This window comes from Sylvia atricapilla, chromosome Z (genome assembly GCF_009819655.1).
Source record: "Sylvia atricapilla isolate bSylAtr1 chromosome Z, bSylAtr1.pri, whole genome shotgun sequence".
Taxonomy (NCBI): domain Eukaryota; kingdom Metazoa; phylum Chordata; class Aves; order Passeriformes; family Sylviidae; genus Sylvia; species Sylvia atricapilla.
The window spans coordinates 45,498,357-45,517,384 of NC_089174.1; the positions used below are offsets into that span (position 1 = coordinate 45,498,357).

A 19,028-nucleotide genomic window follows, 5' to 3' on the forward strand; every position below is an offset into this window, starting at 1 on the left:
AGTTAATTGCTTAGGGGGCTGCACCCTCTGCAGTTCTCCCTCCCTGTGTAATTTTTTATGTCATTCAGACATCTTTTACTATACTTGAAAAGACTCTGGAAGCAGGATCTGCAGATGAATGTGTGGAAATTTCACACTGGTGTTACCACAGATGGCTAGGACCAACATGCTTCTGGATTAAATGTAAGAATACTAACACAGTTGGTGGCGTTTAGGCAGAATGGACAGAGCAGCTGCTGATAACAGGGTCTATTAGCAGGCCGAGTCGAGACAATTAATCCGGCACAGGATCCATCCAGGGAATCTAGGCAGGAGCTGTAGAAGGTGAGAGACGAGGCTGTAGCACGTGTCTAAAGCCCATCCCTCTCTGGAGACCAACTACAGCGACACTGGGTTGGAGAGCGGCACACTGTGACATAGCTCAGGCCAGGAGTGAAGGCTGGGGCCTGAGCTTGGAGGCAGGAACACCCAGGCTGACAGGCTTCAGGAGTTTCTGTGGAGACTGGCCAGTGCACTTAGGGCCCACTGGTGCACTTAGGACCCCAATTCTTTTCATTTCAATGTTCTTCCATTAAAGCTGCTGACTGCTAACCATCTCTGCAACTACACTTCTGTCTGTGGTTTTACTTTTCCTATCTTTCAAGGACTTTGCTCATGTATTTTACTATACTTGAACAACATTTTTCTTATTTTCTCTAATGAACTGCTGAGTCAAGTTCTCATAGCTGTACTGTTTCAAACTAGATCCTGGACCACAGAAGTCTGAACAACTTGGCTGTGGTTTACCTTCTCCCTGTGAGTTTACTTTTAGGGCTGAGATACCTGCAAATTTTTCTTTTGTGTTTTGGCTTCTGAATCAGATTGGGGGAAAAAAGGTATGTGTATTATATAAAAAGATTATATTAAAAGATTATGACAGCAACTGCAATAAAGAAATAAATCTATGGTCCTAGTAGCTTATTGGAAGTTACAATAGTGACAATATGGGAATCGTGACTGACAGTGCTTGATCATGTTGTCCACAGTTCCTGAATGATCAAATTCTTAGAACTGTTTGGCCTCTAAAAAATGTCAGTTGATAAATTAAATTCCTTCTTTTCTCTTACATGGTTGAAAATAATTTTCTAATGTGTTTAATCATGTAAGTGATGTGCTTCTGTAGCAAAGCCAGAGGTAGCACAAAAGCTCATGCTTGTAAGACCAAGTATTTCCTGTCTTGGAGAAAAAAAATATTGCAGCAGTGTAAAGTTGTTCTTTTAATTTATTAAAGCTGTCAGATCACTTAAAGATCAATGAGAAGAATGTGATGATTCTACTGTTTTCTTTGGAAAGATGACAGATTAGAGCACAGTATTCTGTGATGTGCCACTCTGTGTGGGAGAATACAAGCAATGTTTCTGGGCAGATTCTTCTTTCTTCAGCAGAAAATTTGCAGAAGGTGTATATAAATCTTAAAACCTCCCTGTAATGTGTGGAAAAGGGGTTTCAGTATCTATGGACCTGACTTAAAAGATTCAGAGAAAAATGGTTATTTTAATCTTGAAGCTGCTGAAGTGTATTTGAATTGTATTTTTAAGATTCTTTTCATCACAGTCTTGAACTTTGTCATTTTGCATTTAAAAATAAAATTATACCACTGCTTCTTAATTTGAATTCCAAGAGCAGCTCAATACATTTAGGAAAACAAAATACACCAGAGGTAGCTGAAATGGTCAGTTCCACTTCCAATATTGTTAGGGGAAATAATGTTTCCTGAAATTCTCCTTGTTTGGGAGAAGGAAGGCAATTTCAGTCTGATTTATTTTACTCTCTTGCTTTATGTATCATTGCAGACATGGAAGGCATCATACAATTATGCCATCAAACGTCAATTACCGTGCCAATATTTGGGCATTAAAAGAAGAAAATTGTTCTCATGTATTAGTGACTACTGCCTGTGGTTCATTACGAGAGGAAATACAACCTGGTGATCTTGTCATAATTGACCAGTTCATTGACAGGTGAGTAAGAAGGAGGAAAAAGAGGACAAATGGGGTTAAACCATATAATAACATGTTCATGTTACATTTAGTTTTTGCAAAATAAGATGATAGCCCCAGTTCTTCTGTCAAAAAGTGAGATTCATACAAGAAAATATGATAGGAAATGGTAATATGTTTATAAGAAGTTTCATTCCAGCAGACACAGAAGTACCAGACTTTGAAGAATGGCCATAAATGATCTAAAGTATGTCTCTGTGGGAAGACTGTTCAGAAGTCAAAGAAATCTTCTCAGATGTGGAAGAGAAATATGAATAATTTCACAAGCCATTCCAAGCTTTGTGAAAAATGTGAAATGAAATGGAGAGATACAAGAAAGCATAGTAGGAGTAAGCTAGTATATGTCATAGTAATGACATAATGACATCATCATAATAATAATGAGGTCCTGTTACAGGAGAGATAAATGCAACACAGTAGTGAAAGACAGGTGGTTGTTTTAAAACAAGAATAGATGCTTGCATATCTTATTTATTAAGAATCATAAGGAAGTAAATTTGTTTCCAAAGTCTCTGTACAGTAGCCAGTCCTATTCCTCCTTGATTATTTGACTAGAAAAGTTCAAGCAAAGCTGGGGGCAAAATAAAGCTACATTTAAAGATCACCAGCAACACCAGTAATTCGAAGATCTGGTTGCACGTTTGAAAGGTAAATTTATTTTGAATATTTGGAGATGTATTATATCTTAAAGTCTTATTTGAGTATTCCACCTTATTTGAAGTATTTAAAATGGCTTATGTAGCTTCTTTGGGCATTTGTGGTGCTACTGGTAATATTTCATTACCAACTGAATGTGTAAACCTAGATTTGTTCCCCACACTGTGGTGCTATTCAAGTTTTGACTTACTGACGTTCTTTTTGCATATGTAACTGAAATGCTTTTTTTCTTGTCAGAGTGGGTTTTAGATACAGTGTATCTAAATTAATAAGTCCCCTGCACGGCCAAGCCCCATATAAAATTCTTCCTGTTATACTAGAGTTGATTTATGGGTGAATATCAGCTATATTGCTGACAATGTTCTTTTTTTTTTTTAGTACTGATACTGATGTGTGTAGGAAAGCTATTAAACAGACTTGAGGACATGGTTTGGATGATTGTGAGTCAAGCACCAGTTATTTTGACTGCATTATCACCTGGCAGAATCCTGGGTTAAGTGATGGGAGCCTGTTTCCCATTGGTGAACCACTCCTGGAGTACTGTATCCAGTTCTGGGCTCCATAGTGCTATCTGGACATGGACATAGTAGAGAGAGCCCAACAGTGGACTATGAAGATGTGTAAGGACTGGAGCATCTCTCCTAAGAGGAGAAGCTGAGACAGAGGGACTGTTCAGCCTGGAGAGGACTAGACTCAAGGGGAATATTATTGATCCAGAGAAATACCTAAGGAAAGATGCATAGAAGAAGCCAGGCTCTGTCCAGCAGCACCTAGGATCAGAGGTAGTAGGAACAGACGAAACACAGGAGGTTCCCTCTGAGCATCAGTGAACACTTTTTACTGAAGGTGACTGAATACTGACACAGGTTTCCCAGAGAGGTGGCAGAGTCTTCATCCTTGGAGATACTCAACCTCATCAGGGTATGGACCTGGACAGCCCATTCTAGGTGAACCTCCAGGTGACCTCCAGAGGCCAGTTCTACCCTCAGCTGTTCTGTGATCTGTGTTTTCATTTAGAGTTAATACAGATGCTCACCAGTAGTAATGTGTAGCCTATTTATAAGTGATGTTTCGTTTGGGCAAGTAAGTTTTCGTTCTGATGTAGGCAAGTGGAAACTTGTTGTGACTTGTTTAATGGCATCAGGAAACCAAAAGGCTTCTCAGAAAAGCATGTGAAATTGTTTCATTGTGGGAAATTATATGTCATATGAATTTAAAAATCATCCCAAACTTGCAGTTTAATTCAGAAAACTGAATTGTAATAGTCTGTCTCTTTTAACAGCTGAATTTCTGTGTCAAGTGTTTTTCTCATCGTGTTCTACACCAGGGAATATTAGATTGCCAGGTCTTTTGAGATAAGGTCTGCATTTAGCCCTCCACAGCAGTCTAAGAGTGGTTGCATTTTATAAGTCATTGTGCCAACACTACTACTGATGGGAAGACATTTTCGTGGGACAGAATATTTTAATTATCCCCCAATGTCTGAAAAGATGGAATTTTTCTGAAATCCCTTCTAATGAAAGATCAGGGTAATGCAAACAGTGTTAATAGTCTTTGAAAGAAGGTAATGGTTAAATTTGCAAAAACAGTCAGTTATTTTTCTTGAAAGGTATTCTGGCTTCTGTATAGTGGTTAACCCATGCCAGGCAATACATAGGAAAGAAGTTGTGCTCTAGGTGGCATGGATTTACTCAGGCCACCATTAAAATCACTGCCTTCTGATGTCCAGGTACCTTTTAGTATCTAGGCTCTCTTTATATGTATTCTCAAAAGGGAGAATTCCTATTCTCAATTCTCCTTACAGGTGTGAAGCAAAAAGAAGGAATACTGAATAGGAATGGGAGAAGCGCTAGAACTGAGCAGAAAACTGTAGACAGCTACTATAATTTGCTCTCCTTCAGCAAGCACACTATGAAATTAATTACAGCATTGCAATATAAGGAGTTGTGTAGGACTTCTGCCTAGCATGTGTTTACTTACATGTGTTTACAGTGTGAAACACTGAATAGGTGTAATTAGAACTACATAAGATTTCCAAACTTCTGAGAGCCTAATTCTGCAGGTAATTTACCACACCTAGTGTTGATTCCATATATGGTCCTGCTTTCTTTATGGTTATTATTTTGTGTATTTAAGCAATAAAATATACCATTAATTAAATATAAAAATACATATATTGTGTTCTCCGTGCTTCCAAATCCCAAAATAACCACTTGCTACTATAGGTGCAAAAATTGTTCTTTAAAAGGTACTTCAAAAATCCAGGATATTTTTTTTCTGCCTTTGACTTCTGTTAGTTAATTGCAGTACTGTTAGTCAGTTGACTATATCATACTAATTGGGTACTTTGAATACTTCCTGTTTGGTTTGCTGCTCATATTTGCTAGGAAGAGAAGAGCAAGACAGTAATTACTTACTTGAATGACTGAGCTAACTTATGGAGATACAGAATATAGCTTCCTGTAACAGCTGCCAGTTTTATTGTTTCTGTTCTCTGTGTCACAAGGACAACTACAATTACTGCAGTATTGTTACATCCTGTAAAATTTTTGTAGAAGTTTCTTTCAGTGTCCCTGAAGATGCAGAGCATACTGAGACTGCTTTTTATATACTTGTGCTAGTCTGAGTTTACATTTTTTTCTTTAATTAGCAGTAGTTTGATGATTCAGCATTACTGGAAGAAGGAGGAAGGTGATGATGGGAGTGGTAGAGAGCTGTTTGTCACAGATGTAAATGACTAGTTGTTCATTTATTTGAGTTGTATTTTGCTTCCTAGAATCAGTCCTAGTCAGAATTGCCAGAAAATCCTTTGTTACTGTGATAAAATCAAAATGAAGGAACAAAAGCCATCTTACTGTTGGATTAGAAGTGTGGCTGTTGCTGCAAGTACAGGGGCTTAGTGGGATTTAATTTCCAGGTGGGTTCAAACTACAACAGATGCAGAAGACAAATTACCTGGGTGCGAACACAGGTCGTCCATTGCTCAGAGCAGTCTTACAGTCTTACTTAGTCCCATGCGGTTTGTATGAATGGTGCTCAATGTAGTGCGATATCTTTATGAGGCCACGTAGTGATGTGGCCATTCTCTTCAAAGAACACAGGGTATTTGAAAATCAGGTATTAATATTTATGCATATTGGACTTTTCCTTGGGCTTTTCTGACTGAAAGTACCTGACTAACAACATCTGAAGTACTATAATGCAGGAAATGGATTGTGGCTTTTACCGTTTCCTCCAACTCTTCCTCCAACTCCAATTCATTAGCAGACAAAATAAAAAAGTGTAAAAAATTACATATATTCTACGTGCAACTTTTTAGTATCCTGTAAAGGAAAAAATAATTTTAGTGTTTCAACTATTTTAACAGCTCTATCCATTTTCCAGATGGTTTTAATTTCTCCATCTCCTCCCTATTTTATAATCTCATTCTTAAGGCTACCCTAGTGATGCATTTTTTTTTTGTTGTTGAAACCTACTCTGACATATAACTTATATTTAAAATCTTCTTTTAAGTATTTCCTAGTGACTTTATTGGAGAGCTGTTATAAAAAGTATTTCCAGCAGATACTTTGTATTTCAACTGTGGATTGAGTTTGCTATTGTCTTTATTTTCTTCTGTAAAGCACAACATGTGACACACTGCAGGGAAGAAGGCAATATCTGAGAACATTGTTCCAGGTGATTTGCACCATCCAATTGGATGGCTTAGCTTGAGGCAGTGCATTTGAGGCTGAAGTAGTGGGTAGTAGTTCCATGTATTCCAAAATGGCATGATGGATGGTAATTTCAACATGTTTGACTATTTCCACCCATTGAAAGGAGAGAGAAAGAGGATTCTTCTACTTGGAAGCTGCCACTGCGTGTGTGTGTGTGATCTTTCTCAGAACATGAAGACATCCTGTTCCAAGGTTTTTCTTGTTGAATTCACACTTCTTTCATGCTGGAAGCCGTTCCTGTAAATTCCCAGCCTTTCAATGTAGGAATGCAGTTAAATGAACAAGTTCTATTTCAACTAGCCTTGTAGTAATTGAGATTTTATTCCTTCCCTTTCTTAAAGCTTATACTTTATTCCAGGGTTACTGTTAAATTAGCTGACTGTTGACCTGACTGTCAAATTAGCTGATTGTTTTGCAATAGAATTGCATCACAGACTGTTTGTGTCATTTAGGAACAAATCAGCTTTTCGCTGTCTTGGTTAACAAGATTTTCATAATGAATTGACAATGAACTAGTGGAGTAACAGTTTTATACTCTTCAGCTCAATTCACAAATGTTTTGTACAGAGGAAGAACAGGATTACAGGTGGTCACTAATATCATAGTGATTTTTTTCTTCTGCTCCCAGGGATGCTGTATTTTTTTATTTTTATCAACTTGTTGCTTTCTCTTTCTGTTTTTCTCTCTAACCAAATTTTCTGCTTTTCTAGGACAACTAAAAGACATTGTACTTTATATGATGGACAGCATTCCACTCTCTCAGGAGTATGTCATATTCCAATGGCTGAGCCATTCTGCACCAAAACCAGAGAGGTTAGTGAATTCTGTAATAGTATTAAGAAATGTTGTTTTTATGGCACTTATTTGTGATATATTAGTTTAATTGTGCATTCTTTGAGAATACAGAGGCAATATGCACCTCTTTATCCTGTTTCTCAGATACATCATGATATTAAGGACAAATGTAACATTCGGAAGGCATGGGAAGTAAAAGATCTTGTGTCTGTTTTCTTAAGGGAGGTATGCAGAAAAAGTCTGTTGGAAGCATAGATTTTCCCTGAATTTTAATAACAGCACATAAGATCTTTATTTATCAAGTAACCAGCCAAGAAAGCAACAAAGTAAACAAAGCAGTTAGGATTGGAAATTAGTTCCATTTTTTTTCTGAAAAAGCTGCACCTATAGTAGAGGCACTCTACCTACTTAAATATTTAAATAAGTAGTGCCTTAACATTGACAAAAATTGCAGTATTGCCTTTGTGTGCTTTTGTGCATTGCAGAGATGGGTCGTGGTGGAGAGTCAAGGCTTAGGATGTTAAGTGTTGAAACAAGCCAAATTATATTTGCCTTTTATTCCTAGTTGTTGCTCTCTTGTGTCATTTCAAGATCTTCAGGCTTCTCAGACTAGAGAGTGTGAAACACTTCTCTATTTTTCAGCACCTTTATAAGCATCTGAGATGAGTGCATCTTATTAGATATGTCACCTTAGTGTGTTCCCAGAGATGAGGAAAAGAAGGAATGAAAAAAGGAATTAATACATTAAACTGCGTATTTTGTGGTATTATAGAATGCTCTGATCAGTAGCTGCAAGGAGTTACATTCTTCAGAGGAACATGAGTACTTACAGAATCAGTCATATTCATCTAAGAGGCCTGCTCTCTACAATCAAGACAAAGATGAATTATGAAGCAGGTGGCACAATCTATACCCAGATCATGGACAAATATTTGGGCTACTGAACTACTCTGCTTTTGCCACCAATTTGCTTCAGAGTCATTATGTGCTGTTTTTGTTAATTTGCCACATTGTGGTTTAACTGGGAATCAAAGTGTTTTACGATGAGCTAAAGATATTTAAGTCTTAGGAAGAAATAAATGCATGTTACACACATGCATGCTTTTGCCCTTCTTGCATTGACCAGTAAATTAGGCAAAACACTTCACATTTTTCTTGCAAAAGGAGCCTAACCATGTGCTCTTACCAAAGATTAGTTGGCATTTTGTTGCTTTCTACTGTGAGCATGATGTCATGTCACAGCAGATGCAAGGAGTTTAATAAGAAATGGATTTAAAAATGTTATTGCTTCAGTGATTGGCAGTACTTCACATTGTCATTTTTAAAAAAACCTAAGTTCTCGTACATAAGACATTTCCTGAGCCTGCAGGGAACACACGCCAAGACTAGTTTTTTTTCAGTTGTTAACTAGCAAGAGATGTTTTTTGGGTTTTACATTTTCTGAAAAGCCAGCATAAAAAAAAAAAAAAAAAAAAAAAAAAAACAAAAAACATTTCAGAGAAATGTGCCTTTTCAAACAGAGAAAAAGCATTTAGGTACTTCCCAGTCACACATGTGATCATTATTATCTTACTAGCCTGTGCGTTCTAATCAGCGTAAGGGATGTTTTTAAGAACATATGGGTTTTGAGCTCTTTGTGAGACTGAGAAGGAGTATTTTCACTTCATTTGAAAATACCAGATAAAAGTGGTTTAATTTTTTTCCTGAAACTATGTCTGAAAATTGTTGGGATAATTTCAGCCCAGTTTATCCCAATTCAGAAGAATTTCAGAGATAAATGCAATAATAATAAAAAAGCCAAAATTGTGAATGTAACATATTTAAGGAATTTTGCATCAAAACATCTGAAACCAAGTTGTATTGCATTTGTGCAAATACATTAAAATGATCTGTTTTAGTTGGCACTATTAAATTAAATGAGAACCTAAATGGAGTTTATCTTTTTCTCTCAGAAGTTTTGAGTAGTATAGGGTATCTTGGGTATTCGTGCTTTTAGAAACTCAGGGTCAACACAACATCTTTTAGGCAGTAAAGTTGGAACTTAGTAAAGAGTTTCAGAAAGGTACTGCTCACCTGTGATTATGTCATGTTAGTTGGTCTGTTGATTTATCAATAATGTAGTTAATTGGCATTCAGCTCAGCATATATTAAGAATTAAAAGCATCAATAAACCAAATTATTGGGTATGATTAATATTAGATCAACTTACAGCACAGAATGAGTCACAGAATATTAAGGGATTGTAAAAGACCTTAAAGATTATCTAGTCCCAACTGCCATGTTGAGAAGGTACCATGTGCAGAGGTACCTTCCACTAGCACAAGTTGCTCAAGGTGTTATCAAACCATGCCTTGAAAACTGCCAGTGTTGCAGCATCCACAGCTTCCTTGGGCAGCCTGACGCAGTGTCTCAGCACCCTCACAGCAAAAAGTTTCTTCCGAATATCTAACCTGAATTTTCCCCTCTTTCAATTTGCGCCTGTTATTCCTTGTTTTATCACTACAGTTCCTGACAAGGAGTGCCTCTCCACCTTCCCTGTAGAACCCTTCAGATATTGGAGGCTGCTGTGAGGTTCGCCCACAGCCTTCTCTTCTCCCGGCTGAACAGCCCCAACTTTCTCAGCATGTCTTCATAGGGGAGGTGCTTCAGTCCTCTTTTCAATTTCCTGGCTCCTCTGGACTTGTGTCAACAGTTCCATGTCTTACAGTAAGGACCCCAGAGCTGGATGCAGTGTTCCAGTAGGGTCTTACCAGAACAGAGCAGAGAGGCAAAATCCCCTCCCACCCCTGCTGTCCACGCTGCTTTGGATGCAGCTCAGGATCTCATTGCCTTTCAGGGCTGTTGGGCACATTGCTGGGTCGTGTTGAGTTTTTCATCATCCATTGCCCCAACTCCTTCTCAGCAGGGCTGCTCTCAATCACTTTTTCCAACCTGTAGGTGTTTCAGGTGTTGCCAAAAGCAAGATACAGTGCAGAATTACCCATTTACAGCAGTCTGCAGTGGCAGATGTGGGTACTCCAGCTTCATCTTGTTGTGCTGCTCCGCAAAATCCACTGCTTCACACAATCCACTGATCCACGTGCCAGGGAGAAGGCACCCCACAAGGTCATGTAACAGACTTGAGCTGTTGCTGCTTGTTGCCTCTGTTAGTGTTGAGTGCAGGCTTCTCACAGTGTTTTGCAGGGAAGCTGTTCCACGTGGCATAAGTCATACTGCTAAGAAGTTGCTTCTAGTGGTATTGGAGTAGGTTTTTCACGGCTGCTGTATTATAAACGTCTCTCCTGGCCTACCACATTTTTTGATGGTGCTTTTGTTTTCTTTTCTATCTTTCTTTTTTTGTTGATGGCCATTTTAAATAGATGTCATCATAGTTCCTTTTCACTTTCCTACTCAGGTCAGTGATGGGTATCCTAGTCCCATTTACCTAAGCTGGTATCCTCTTATTCCAGCTGTATCAACTGGCATTATCCAGGCCAATTACTAAAAGAGAAAGTCAGGATTATTCTGCCATATATGAGGTTCTCGTTGGAACTAAAAAAACTAATGGGAAATACATGGTACATGTCCAGTATACAGTTTAGGCTCTAGCATGAGGAAATGTAATAATTTCTGTACAGATTCTAAGGGTACTCTTTTGAAGTATGTGCTTGTATAGTTTTACTTTTCAAAATGTAAATTTCCTACTACTTTTTACACTGGTTCAGCTCCACCATGTGAAAATGTAGTGCTCAGTGGAATGCTTTATGTGCGGTTCTGCTTGCAGTGTAGGCAGAGTCTAAATGTGCAAAAAAAATTTTGTTTCCCAGTCTTCTTGGTCTGCATTGAAAGCAGTAATCCAACTGATACTAACAAATTCAGATGAGTTCAAGTACATCCCTGTTGGTAGGATAATTAATTTTTCTTGTTGGGTGAGGGAAACAAAACTCATTTCTGGTTTTGGACAGCTGTAGTCATATGAAATATGACTGCTTTGTATAAAGCTAACTTCTTTTGTGTGCAAGTTTTTGATGGGATGCAAAAGCAGTGCATGAGGGGAGTTATTTCCTTTCCTCAACGCTGGCATGTTTTGCAGGTTCTTATTGAGACTGCCAAGAAGCTGGGGCTCCAGTGTCATTCCAAGGGGACAGTGATCACAATTGAAGGCCCGCGTTTCAGCTCTCGAGCAGAAAGCTGTGTGTTTCGCAGTTGGGGAGCTGATGTTATCAACATGACTACAGTGCCTGAAGTGATTCTTGCGAAGGAGGCTGGAATGAGCTATGCTAGTATTGCCATGGCAACAGATTATGACTGCTGGAAGGAACATGAAGAAGCAGTGAGTGAAACTTTCTTTCTCTGGCGTTGTCCAAAGGGATTGGGATGAGTATGTGTAGGTTTTGATAAGAGATGACATACTTGTATTAAATCCATTCTTAATTACATTAGTATCCCTGAGTTATTCTTGATGAATGGTTGTGAAAGAATAGACTCAATTGTTGCTATCTCATTCATTTTTATGAACTTGCCATTTTCATAAACCTTTTGTTTCCTGTTGTCTGAATCTGGGGATCTGTTAGCATGAAGCTAACATGAGTTCTCTGTGTGACTTGTCTTCTTGTGATTGGTATGGTGTTTTTTCTTGTGCAGCTCTCTGCAAAACAATGCATATGCTTTAATTCTCCTGTTGTTTGCAATACACAAGTATAAATCATACACACACAGAGGAAAAAGTATTTGTACTATCTAAAAAGACTGGTATTCTAAGGCTTCACTTTTAGACTTCTGAGTTAATGTGTGCCGTCAAAATTGAGAGACACTACTCAGTTGTATTGTATTTCTAGGTTTCAGTGGATAAAGTTTTAAAGACGCTGAAAGGGAATGCAAATAAGGCTACAAGCATACTCCTTACTGCTATACCTCAGATAGGCTCCATGGAATGGACCAACACCCTGCACGCTCTGAAAGTAAGTAGTCAAATGAAAATGAGGCTGATGAGTACCTGACAAGTACACAGGGAGAGTGTATATGTGTGCACACATCACACAGGTGTATGTTACAGGATGTTTTTGCTTAATCAAAATGTTTCAGAGTTAATGCTTCAAGAAACCAAATTCATTCAGGAAGGGCAGATTCTTGAAAGTTTTGTTGCCAAGATCTAGCTTCAGTTTTACACATTTCAGTTTTGGAAAAGGTTAAAAAAAAAGATAGCTATATACCGTTGATGAAGTGAGACATCAACCATAGAATGTTTATAAATGAGATACAAATAAGATACAAATGTATGTGAGTATCCAAAATGAAATCCTGATCTTGGATCTTCTCACAAAGGAGAGTAAAGTGAAAGAGACAACCAAACCAAAAACATTATGCTCACTTTAATATGTAGAAGACAAGAAGTCTTAAAAGGTATGGGTAATAACCAGTTTGAAATTATTGGAATTGTGTTCTCCATAGGTTTTAAGTCCAAGGTTCATGAAAAAATATGAAAAAGAAAAACACTTTGTAATATACTGGCAAGGGAGTTTATAACAGAATTTTTCTTAGACAAGCTTTATTTGTGTTTTTTTTATCACCTGTGTTTCACAAGCACACTTGAGATTCATTTGTGGCTATAACAAAGAGGGGAAAAACAATGTTAAAACAGTTTGGATATCTATCCAGCTTCTTAACATGCTTTTTTTGACTGGGTTGAGATAAGGACCAGCAGAAATCACTCATCAAATACTGTCATGAGCAAAACAGGGTCAGCTTAGAGATATTAATTGGATTTGTTGGTAACAAAATCAGAGCAGGGTAATTCTATCCTTGGCCTCTGAGTCACATTTTTAAGAATTATCGTCAAATTACACTCAACAAATAATCCTTAGTTAGAAAAACAAAATCTACTAAACTAAATGGAAGAAAGAATTCTCTACACTAAATCTAAGGCATAATCACTATGCAGAACCAAAAAGACAAAGTGCACAATAAATCCACACCTAGATTTTTCACTCCAATTACAATACAAATTTCCCACTACATTCTACTTAATTTTGTGATTTAATACTTGTTTTCCCAATTAATTATATTTTTCTATAGAAATAATTATTTCTCCTGATTAATATCCTTATCAGAAAGTCCTCATGGTTGCCCACATTCTCCACCAAAAATACCACAGTTTTGACACTGGCCAAATTCCAGTGCAGCTACAAAAAATCATTCACTCATTTCCTCTACTATAGTTGAACAGAGGAGGGGGAAAGAAAATGAAATTAAAAGGCTCATGGGGTGAGATATGGATTAGGAGAAAACACTAAGGGCAAAATAGGCTCAATACTTCAAAAGATATAAAGAGAAACTTATTAACAGAATTAAAAGAGGATAATGAGAACTAAAGCCTTTTAGAACACCTTTCCTCCCCCTCCTCCCCCACCCCAGTCCTTCTTTCCTTTCTACCAGCAGCATAGGGAGACAAAGCATGAGCATTTTTTTCAGTTTATCACCTCTAAAAATCTTTCTTCAGTTCATTTGGGGGGGGAGTCTCTTTTGCTATGTTATGGGGTCCTTCCCACAGGAGATAGTACTCTATGAACTTCTCTAACATGATTCTAATTTTCATGAGTAGCAGTCCTGCCCAACCTGCTGCAACATGAGTTCCTCCTATGGGCAAGCAGTTTTCCCACAACTATTTTTTCGTGGACCATGTAGTGTAGTAGACTACACTCATGGGGTGTAGTCTTTTAAGAGTTCTAGTTTGGAAGCTGTTCTAGTTTGGAAGCAAGTGTTCTCTTCCTCTATCTCTGGAAGCAAGAGTTCTCTCTCTCTCTGTTAAAGCTTGTCACCACATCACAGCTTTCAGCATCTGCACACTCCAGCGCGAGCAGTTTTTTCATGCTCTGCGGGTGAATTCTGCATCCCTCCATGCACATCTCGAATTACAGGGAAACAGTTTATTATATTATAGTCCTCACCACGGCTTGCAGAAGAATCCCAGCTCCAATGCCCAGAGCAGCTCCTTCTCCCCCTCCCTCCTTTTCACCACCCTTAGTGTTGCTGTGTTGCAGTGTTCCTGCATAATGAATACCAGATGTTCTTCCAGTTCATTGTCAAGTGCTTCTTCCAGCTCAGTTCCCTGAAAGAAGGAAATGTGATGCCCCAGAGGAAGGGTCACTCTATCCTAATCTTAACGCTTTTTCTCTTAAATATCTACTGCCTCATATCAGTGACGAATACTGAGGTAGTTTCACTTGCAATTCTTAGGTGTTTAAGTTCTTTGCAGGTAGGTTGAGAAAGGAAGTTGATCTGAAGGCACTGGAAGGGCTGGACACACGCAGTGGTGATTGAAATTTTGTATCAAAGAAGTGAGAGCCACAAATGTTAATGACTTGAAAGAACAAGAACTCTGCAAATAGTGAGAAATTCTGAAGCTCCAGAGGCTTTGGAGGCATCCTTTAATTTTATATAGGAGCATCAGGATATGCTAAAAATGTTCCTGTTTGGAGAATTCCATGGTGATAAAGAAGATGGTGAAGAAGGATTGGTGTTAACAAATCAGAGAGGTAATTTTGCAGGGAAGCAAAGAGATACGTGTATGTGCCTCTGTACAAGTGTGTAATTGAACTATAAAGAGTTTTTAAAAATTATTGTCTTGTAGTATACTTCAGTATGTTTTGTAGTGGGAATTTTGAAGGCCAGATGATGGAGTTTTTTTAACTGATCTGTTTTGGAGGCACATTTTCTTAGAGTTTGAAGGCAGCACCCTCTTGCATGCCCTGTGGAAATGTGTTAAGCACACAAGGAGCGAGTTGAGTAAGACTACAGCTGGTACGCTACTATCAGTGACAGCATATGCTGTGCATCTCAGATTATCATTTGCAAATGTCTCTTCTGGTTTTGGGGAAGCATGTGAAACAGTAAAGTTCTACATAGACACTGCTTTTCTTTTCCAAAATCTGTAATCTGGCTGTTATGACAGGTGGAATTTCACCTGGCAGGAAAAAATGTGCTGTCAGTCTCTGCCCAGCTGAATTTTTCTGTCTCCTTCCATGGAGGTATTCATCCCAGATCAAAGTACATGCCAGCAGGGTCACCTCTGAATCTCACAGTAATCTTTAGGAAAGACTGCAGTGTTGGAACAAAATGTCAAAAGGCTGGGTTTTGATAAAGGATAGGCTGCTTGCCATTGCTTTTCTTTGATGTATTATTTTATCTGTGATATGTTGGTGAGTCTAAGAGTACTTTGAAAGTTGATATTTTTTAACTGTCTAAGGTGCCTTTAGGCCAGTATTCCCTGGCTTTTGTGCTGTAAAGGGATCATTTTCCAATGTCAGGTTAAAGTCCTCACTTTTTCAGAAAACAGGGTATGACCACATTGGTATTTATGTCATGTTTCAGGAAACACAGATGATGCTGTTGATCACAGTGGTCCAAGTGATTCCTCCTTGGTGTCAAGGAAATTTCTGGATAGGCTGGTCAGTCATGGGTGATATACAGCTGGATATGCTGTTAACTGAGAAGAGTTGTTTAGTGAGGTGATAATTACTGGCAGTTGTTGCTGTAATCCTCATGAAATTGTGGCATTCAACATCCTATCCAAGTAAGGCAACTAACAGTATCAGTGCTGGAGTTCAGGGGAGCTTACTTTTTTTCAGTCAATAAACTAGTATGTATAATCTCATAGGACACAGCTCTGAAGAGTCAAGGAGCTCCAGAAGGCAGGTCTTTAAAGGCAGCATTCTCCAAGCACAGTACTGATGCACAGTAGGACCTTGACTGAACAGGAAACAGCTCTAGTGTAAAACTGCAGCGTTCAAGGGTTGGAAGCAGAAATAAGCTACAAAGAAAGAACCCAGATGGAAGTGCAGGTATGTTAGGGATGCTTTCAGGACAATGGGAGCTTGTCTATAGTTGACAACTGGAAGAGATGTCAAAGGTAATAAGAACTGCAGCAAATGCATTGATAACGAAAACTTATCGTATAAAACACTGACTCATTGCCCATGAAGTAAATGATTTGGTGAGTGCAGACAGTTTCATATGGGAACTGATAAAATAGACTTTTTCTATCTTTACTACAAAAAGTATTAGAAAAGAACTGTTCTGTTGAAAAGAATTTTAGCTCCTCATAACTGGGAATTGAGCTCTGTACCCATGAGCATCAGAAGAGAGTCTGTACTATAACGTAAAAAGAATGTCCTGTTAGAACTGAGGTTTTTTACAGCGTGAGTGTAAGAAGTTCAGCTTGTGGTAAGGTATTAGAACTTTCGTGAGTACTCCTCAGGTAAATTTCTTGGCTCTGTGGGGAAACGTGCTGGTACTACTTGCCTTTTTCTTGTGCTTCTGTACTAGCCTGTGAGAAATGGTATTTATCAGATCTCTGATACAGGGAATAATGATGTATTTTGAGGGTTGTGGTATGTGAATACTCTAGGGTAGTTTAGATTGGGTAAGGTAACTGTAGATGTGTTTCAATACACTTGATCAGACAGTCACTTGGGCATTTATGTGATTTGACAGGTAACAAGTTGAAGGGCATAAAGCTTAGTATTTTTTCAGTCATTTTTTCTAGTCTATCTCAAACGGAAACTTGAACTCCCAAGTTGTGTATGTAGAACTCTAATCTTGTAAATATTTTTGAGTGATTTTTCTTCCTCAAAAAGTATCTCAGTGAAATCAATGAATGTACATATATGATCAAACTATATTGGCTCAGGTGATTAAAGTGGAGGAGGAAAATTCATTAAGGTTTCACTTCAACTGTAGTTGCATTGGTCTACATGCAGGAGTGCTTGCAGGCCAAGGACTTCTCACAAAAGCTGAGATTAAAATGTTTCTCACACCTAGCCCTTGAATGTGGCTAATGTCAAAGTTGCCTGTCCCTATGTAACTTGAGTAGTTCGTTCACTCCCAGTCAGTGCCATCTGCCTGGTTTCTGTTCTTGATAGCTGTACTTCAGAACTGATGAAAAGTTCTGTGCAAGTCACAGAAAGCATGCTCTGCAATTTTTCATTTGTAGTCTGTGACCACGAAGTCCCTAACTTAGTGGTTTTGCAATATGGTTGTTTTGCAATATTATTGTTTTTCTCCATACCAATAAGCCTATCATGCTGCTTTGGAAAAGTTGTAATGAAAACTCCTTGTGTGTGTCTGCCCTCCTTGTAATTATATTTACTTCTGTGGTGTTGGAAAAAGTTGGAGATACTATGCGCATGAAAGGAGTTACACCTGTTTGTAACTCAAATGGAAGCTATGTAGTCTATCTTTACAATGAAAAATAATTCTCTCTGCATTAGCAAAAGAAGCATTTATCTCCTGTGACTTTGTATTTCAGACAACGGTGCAGTGTTCAGTCATCCTCCCAAAGCAGTAATAACCTGGATGGACCTTGAAGTTTCAGTGCTTTCAAAGAAGAGTGGATCACTTTTGAACTTTCAGAGGTTATAATATCTTCAAAATTTGTTACAAGCTTAAAAGAATGGACTAAACAATGACCAATGATCATGTGTAAGGCTGCTGTTACAATCTTTGGTTTGATCACATATAGAATGGTTAAAATTAGATTTTGAGTATGTTCTCATCTATAAACAGCCTATAAACAGTGACAAAGTCTGTCTGACAGTGCCCAGAGAAAAGGTCAGTATCCTCTATTCAGTGGTACCTTTTAACTGATCATGGAAAGGAAAGTCTAAGTAATATTGTTGTTGCAATTTCATAAAATAAGATCTAAGAAAACAGATTCACAGGCTATTTGTGTTGCTTTTTCTACCTCCCGTCTTTTCCTTCAACAAGTTACAGTTGGTTACAGTTGCAGTTCACTTCAGAAACAAAACAGAAACATAACAGAAAAACTGAACAAACAACTTCAGATTTAAATTTCTATTTTTATACATTATCCATATTTTTTATTCCAGTGATTTTTTTTAAAGCAGCATCTTTGTTTTTGTGTGCTAGAAGACATGGTTTAATAATTGCAGTGGTTCTGTCACATCAGCAGTTGTGTAATGAGTCAGTGTTGGAGGCCAAAGTAATACCTAAACCAAATTTGTGCCTGAAGATGTACATATGTGACTTACAGAACTGTACTTTGCTGAGAGTGTCCCAAGCACTCTGCTGGCCATTTTCCGCTTCACTGAACAGCTCCAACTTTAGTTTCTGTATTAAGTGATGAATGTGCTCAAGTGATTTGAATGTATACATTTCAATTTTTAATACAGTTTTGTTTTAATAAAATAACCTGCTATTTCTTGTCTAGTAAATAAAACAAATGAAACATATACTTCTCCAAGATGTGTGGAAATTGAGGGGGGTGGTTGATTTACTTGTAGTCATTATGTATCATGATGATTTTTGCCTTTCCTGGAGCAGGTTGCTGATGATACCTTGTAAACAACACTTTCAGAGACACAGTTTTTAAAAAATACTGTGCTGCTTAGAACTTTAGGTTCTATGCCCTGAACAGCAGGGATTACTGAGGGAGAAATGGATCAGAATGCAAGGAAAAGCTCAGAGACATGAATGGTAAGGATGCTCATAGTACTGTAGAAAATATATATATATAATCCAGAGGAAAATAGAAGAAAGCAGGTACACAAGCATTTTAGCTTCCTCATCTTTTTCTGTTAGACACCCAGTCTCCTGCTTGTGAAAGCCTTCAGATCTGGATGTATTCTTCCTACCAAAACCGGTAGAGATGCTTCTCAGATACTGGCAAAAATAGCTTAACCAGTTTTCTGTATTTCCTGGTGTTTTTTTTTAAGAACTTGGATTGCAGGAGCCAGAGCTTGAACATACCTTTCATTACCTTCTACTAAGCCAAATCATATGTCTGGCCCTAAGAATGGTTTCCATTTTTACCTTTCTTCCACAG

General features: G+C 38.1%; 1 protein-coding gene across 1 annotated transcript in view; it reads left to right on the forward strand.

Moving 5' to 3' along the window:
- The window catches only part of MTAP (methylthioadenosine phosphorylase), a 30,745-nt gene extending 12,337 nt beyond the window's left edge, over positions 1-18,408 (forward strand). The window contains exons 4-8 of the mRNA XM_066338588.1: positions 1,833-2,000; positions 7,123-7,225; positions 11,280-11,519; positions 12,025-12,147; positions 17,493-18,408. Of these exons, the coding sequence (XP_066194685.1) occupies positions 1,833-2,000; positions 7,123-7,225; positions 11,280-11,519; positions 12,025-12,147; positions 17,493-17,531 (673 nt within the window). The 3' untranslated portion in view covers positions 17,532-18,408. The remainder of the gene's footprint in view (positions 1-1,832; positions 2,001-7,122; positions 7,226-11,279; positions 11,520-12,024; positions 12,148-17,492) is intronic.
- The last annotated feature ends 620 nt before the right edge of the window (positions 18,409-19,028 follow it).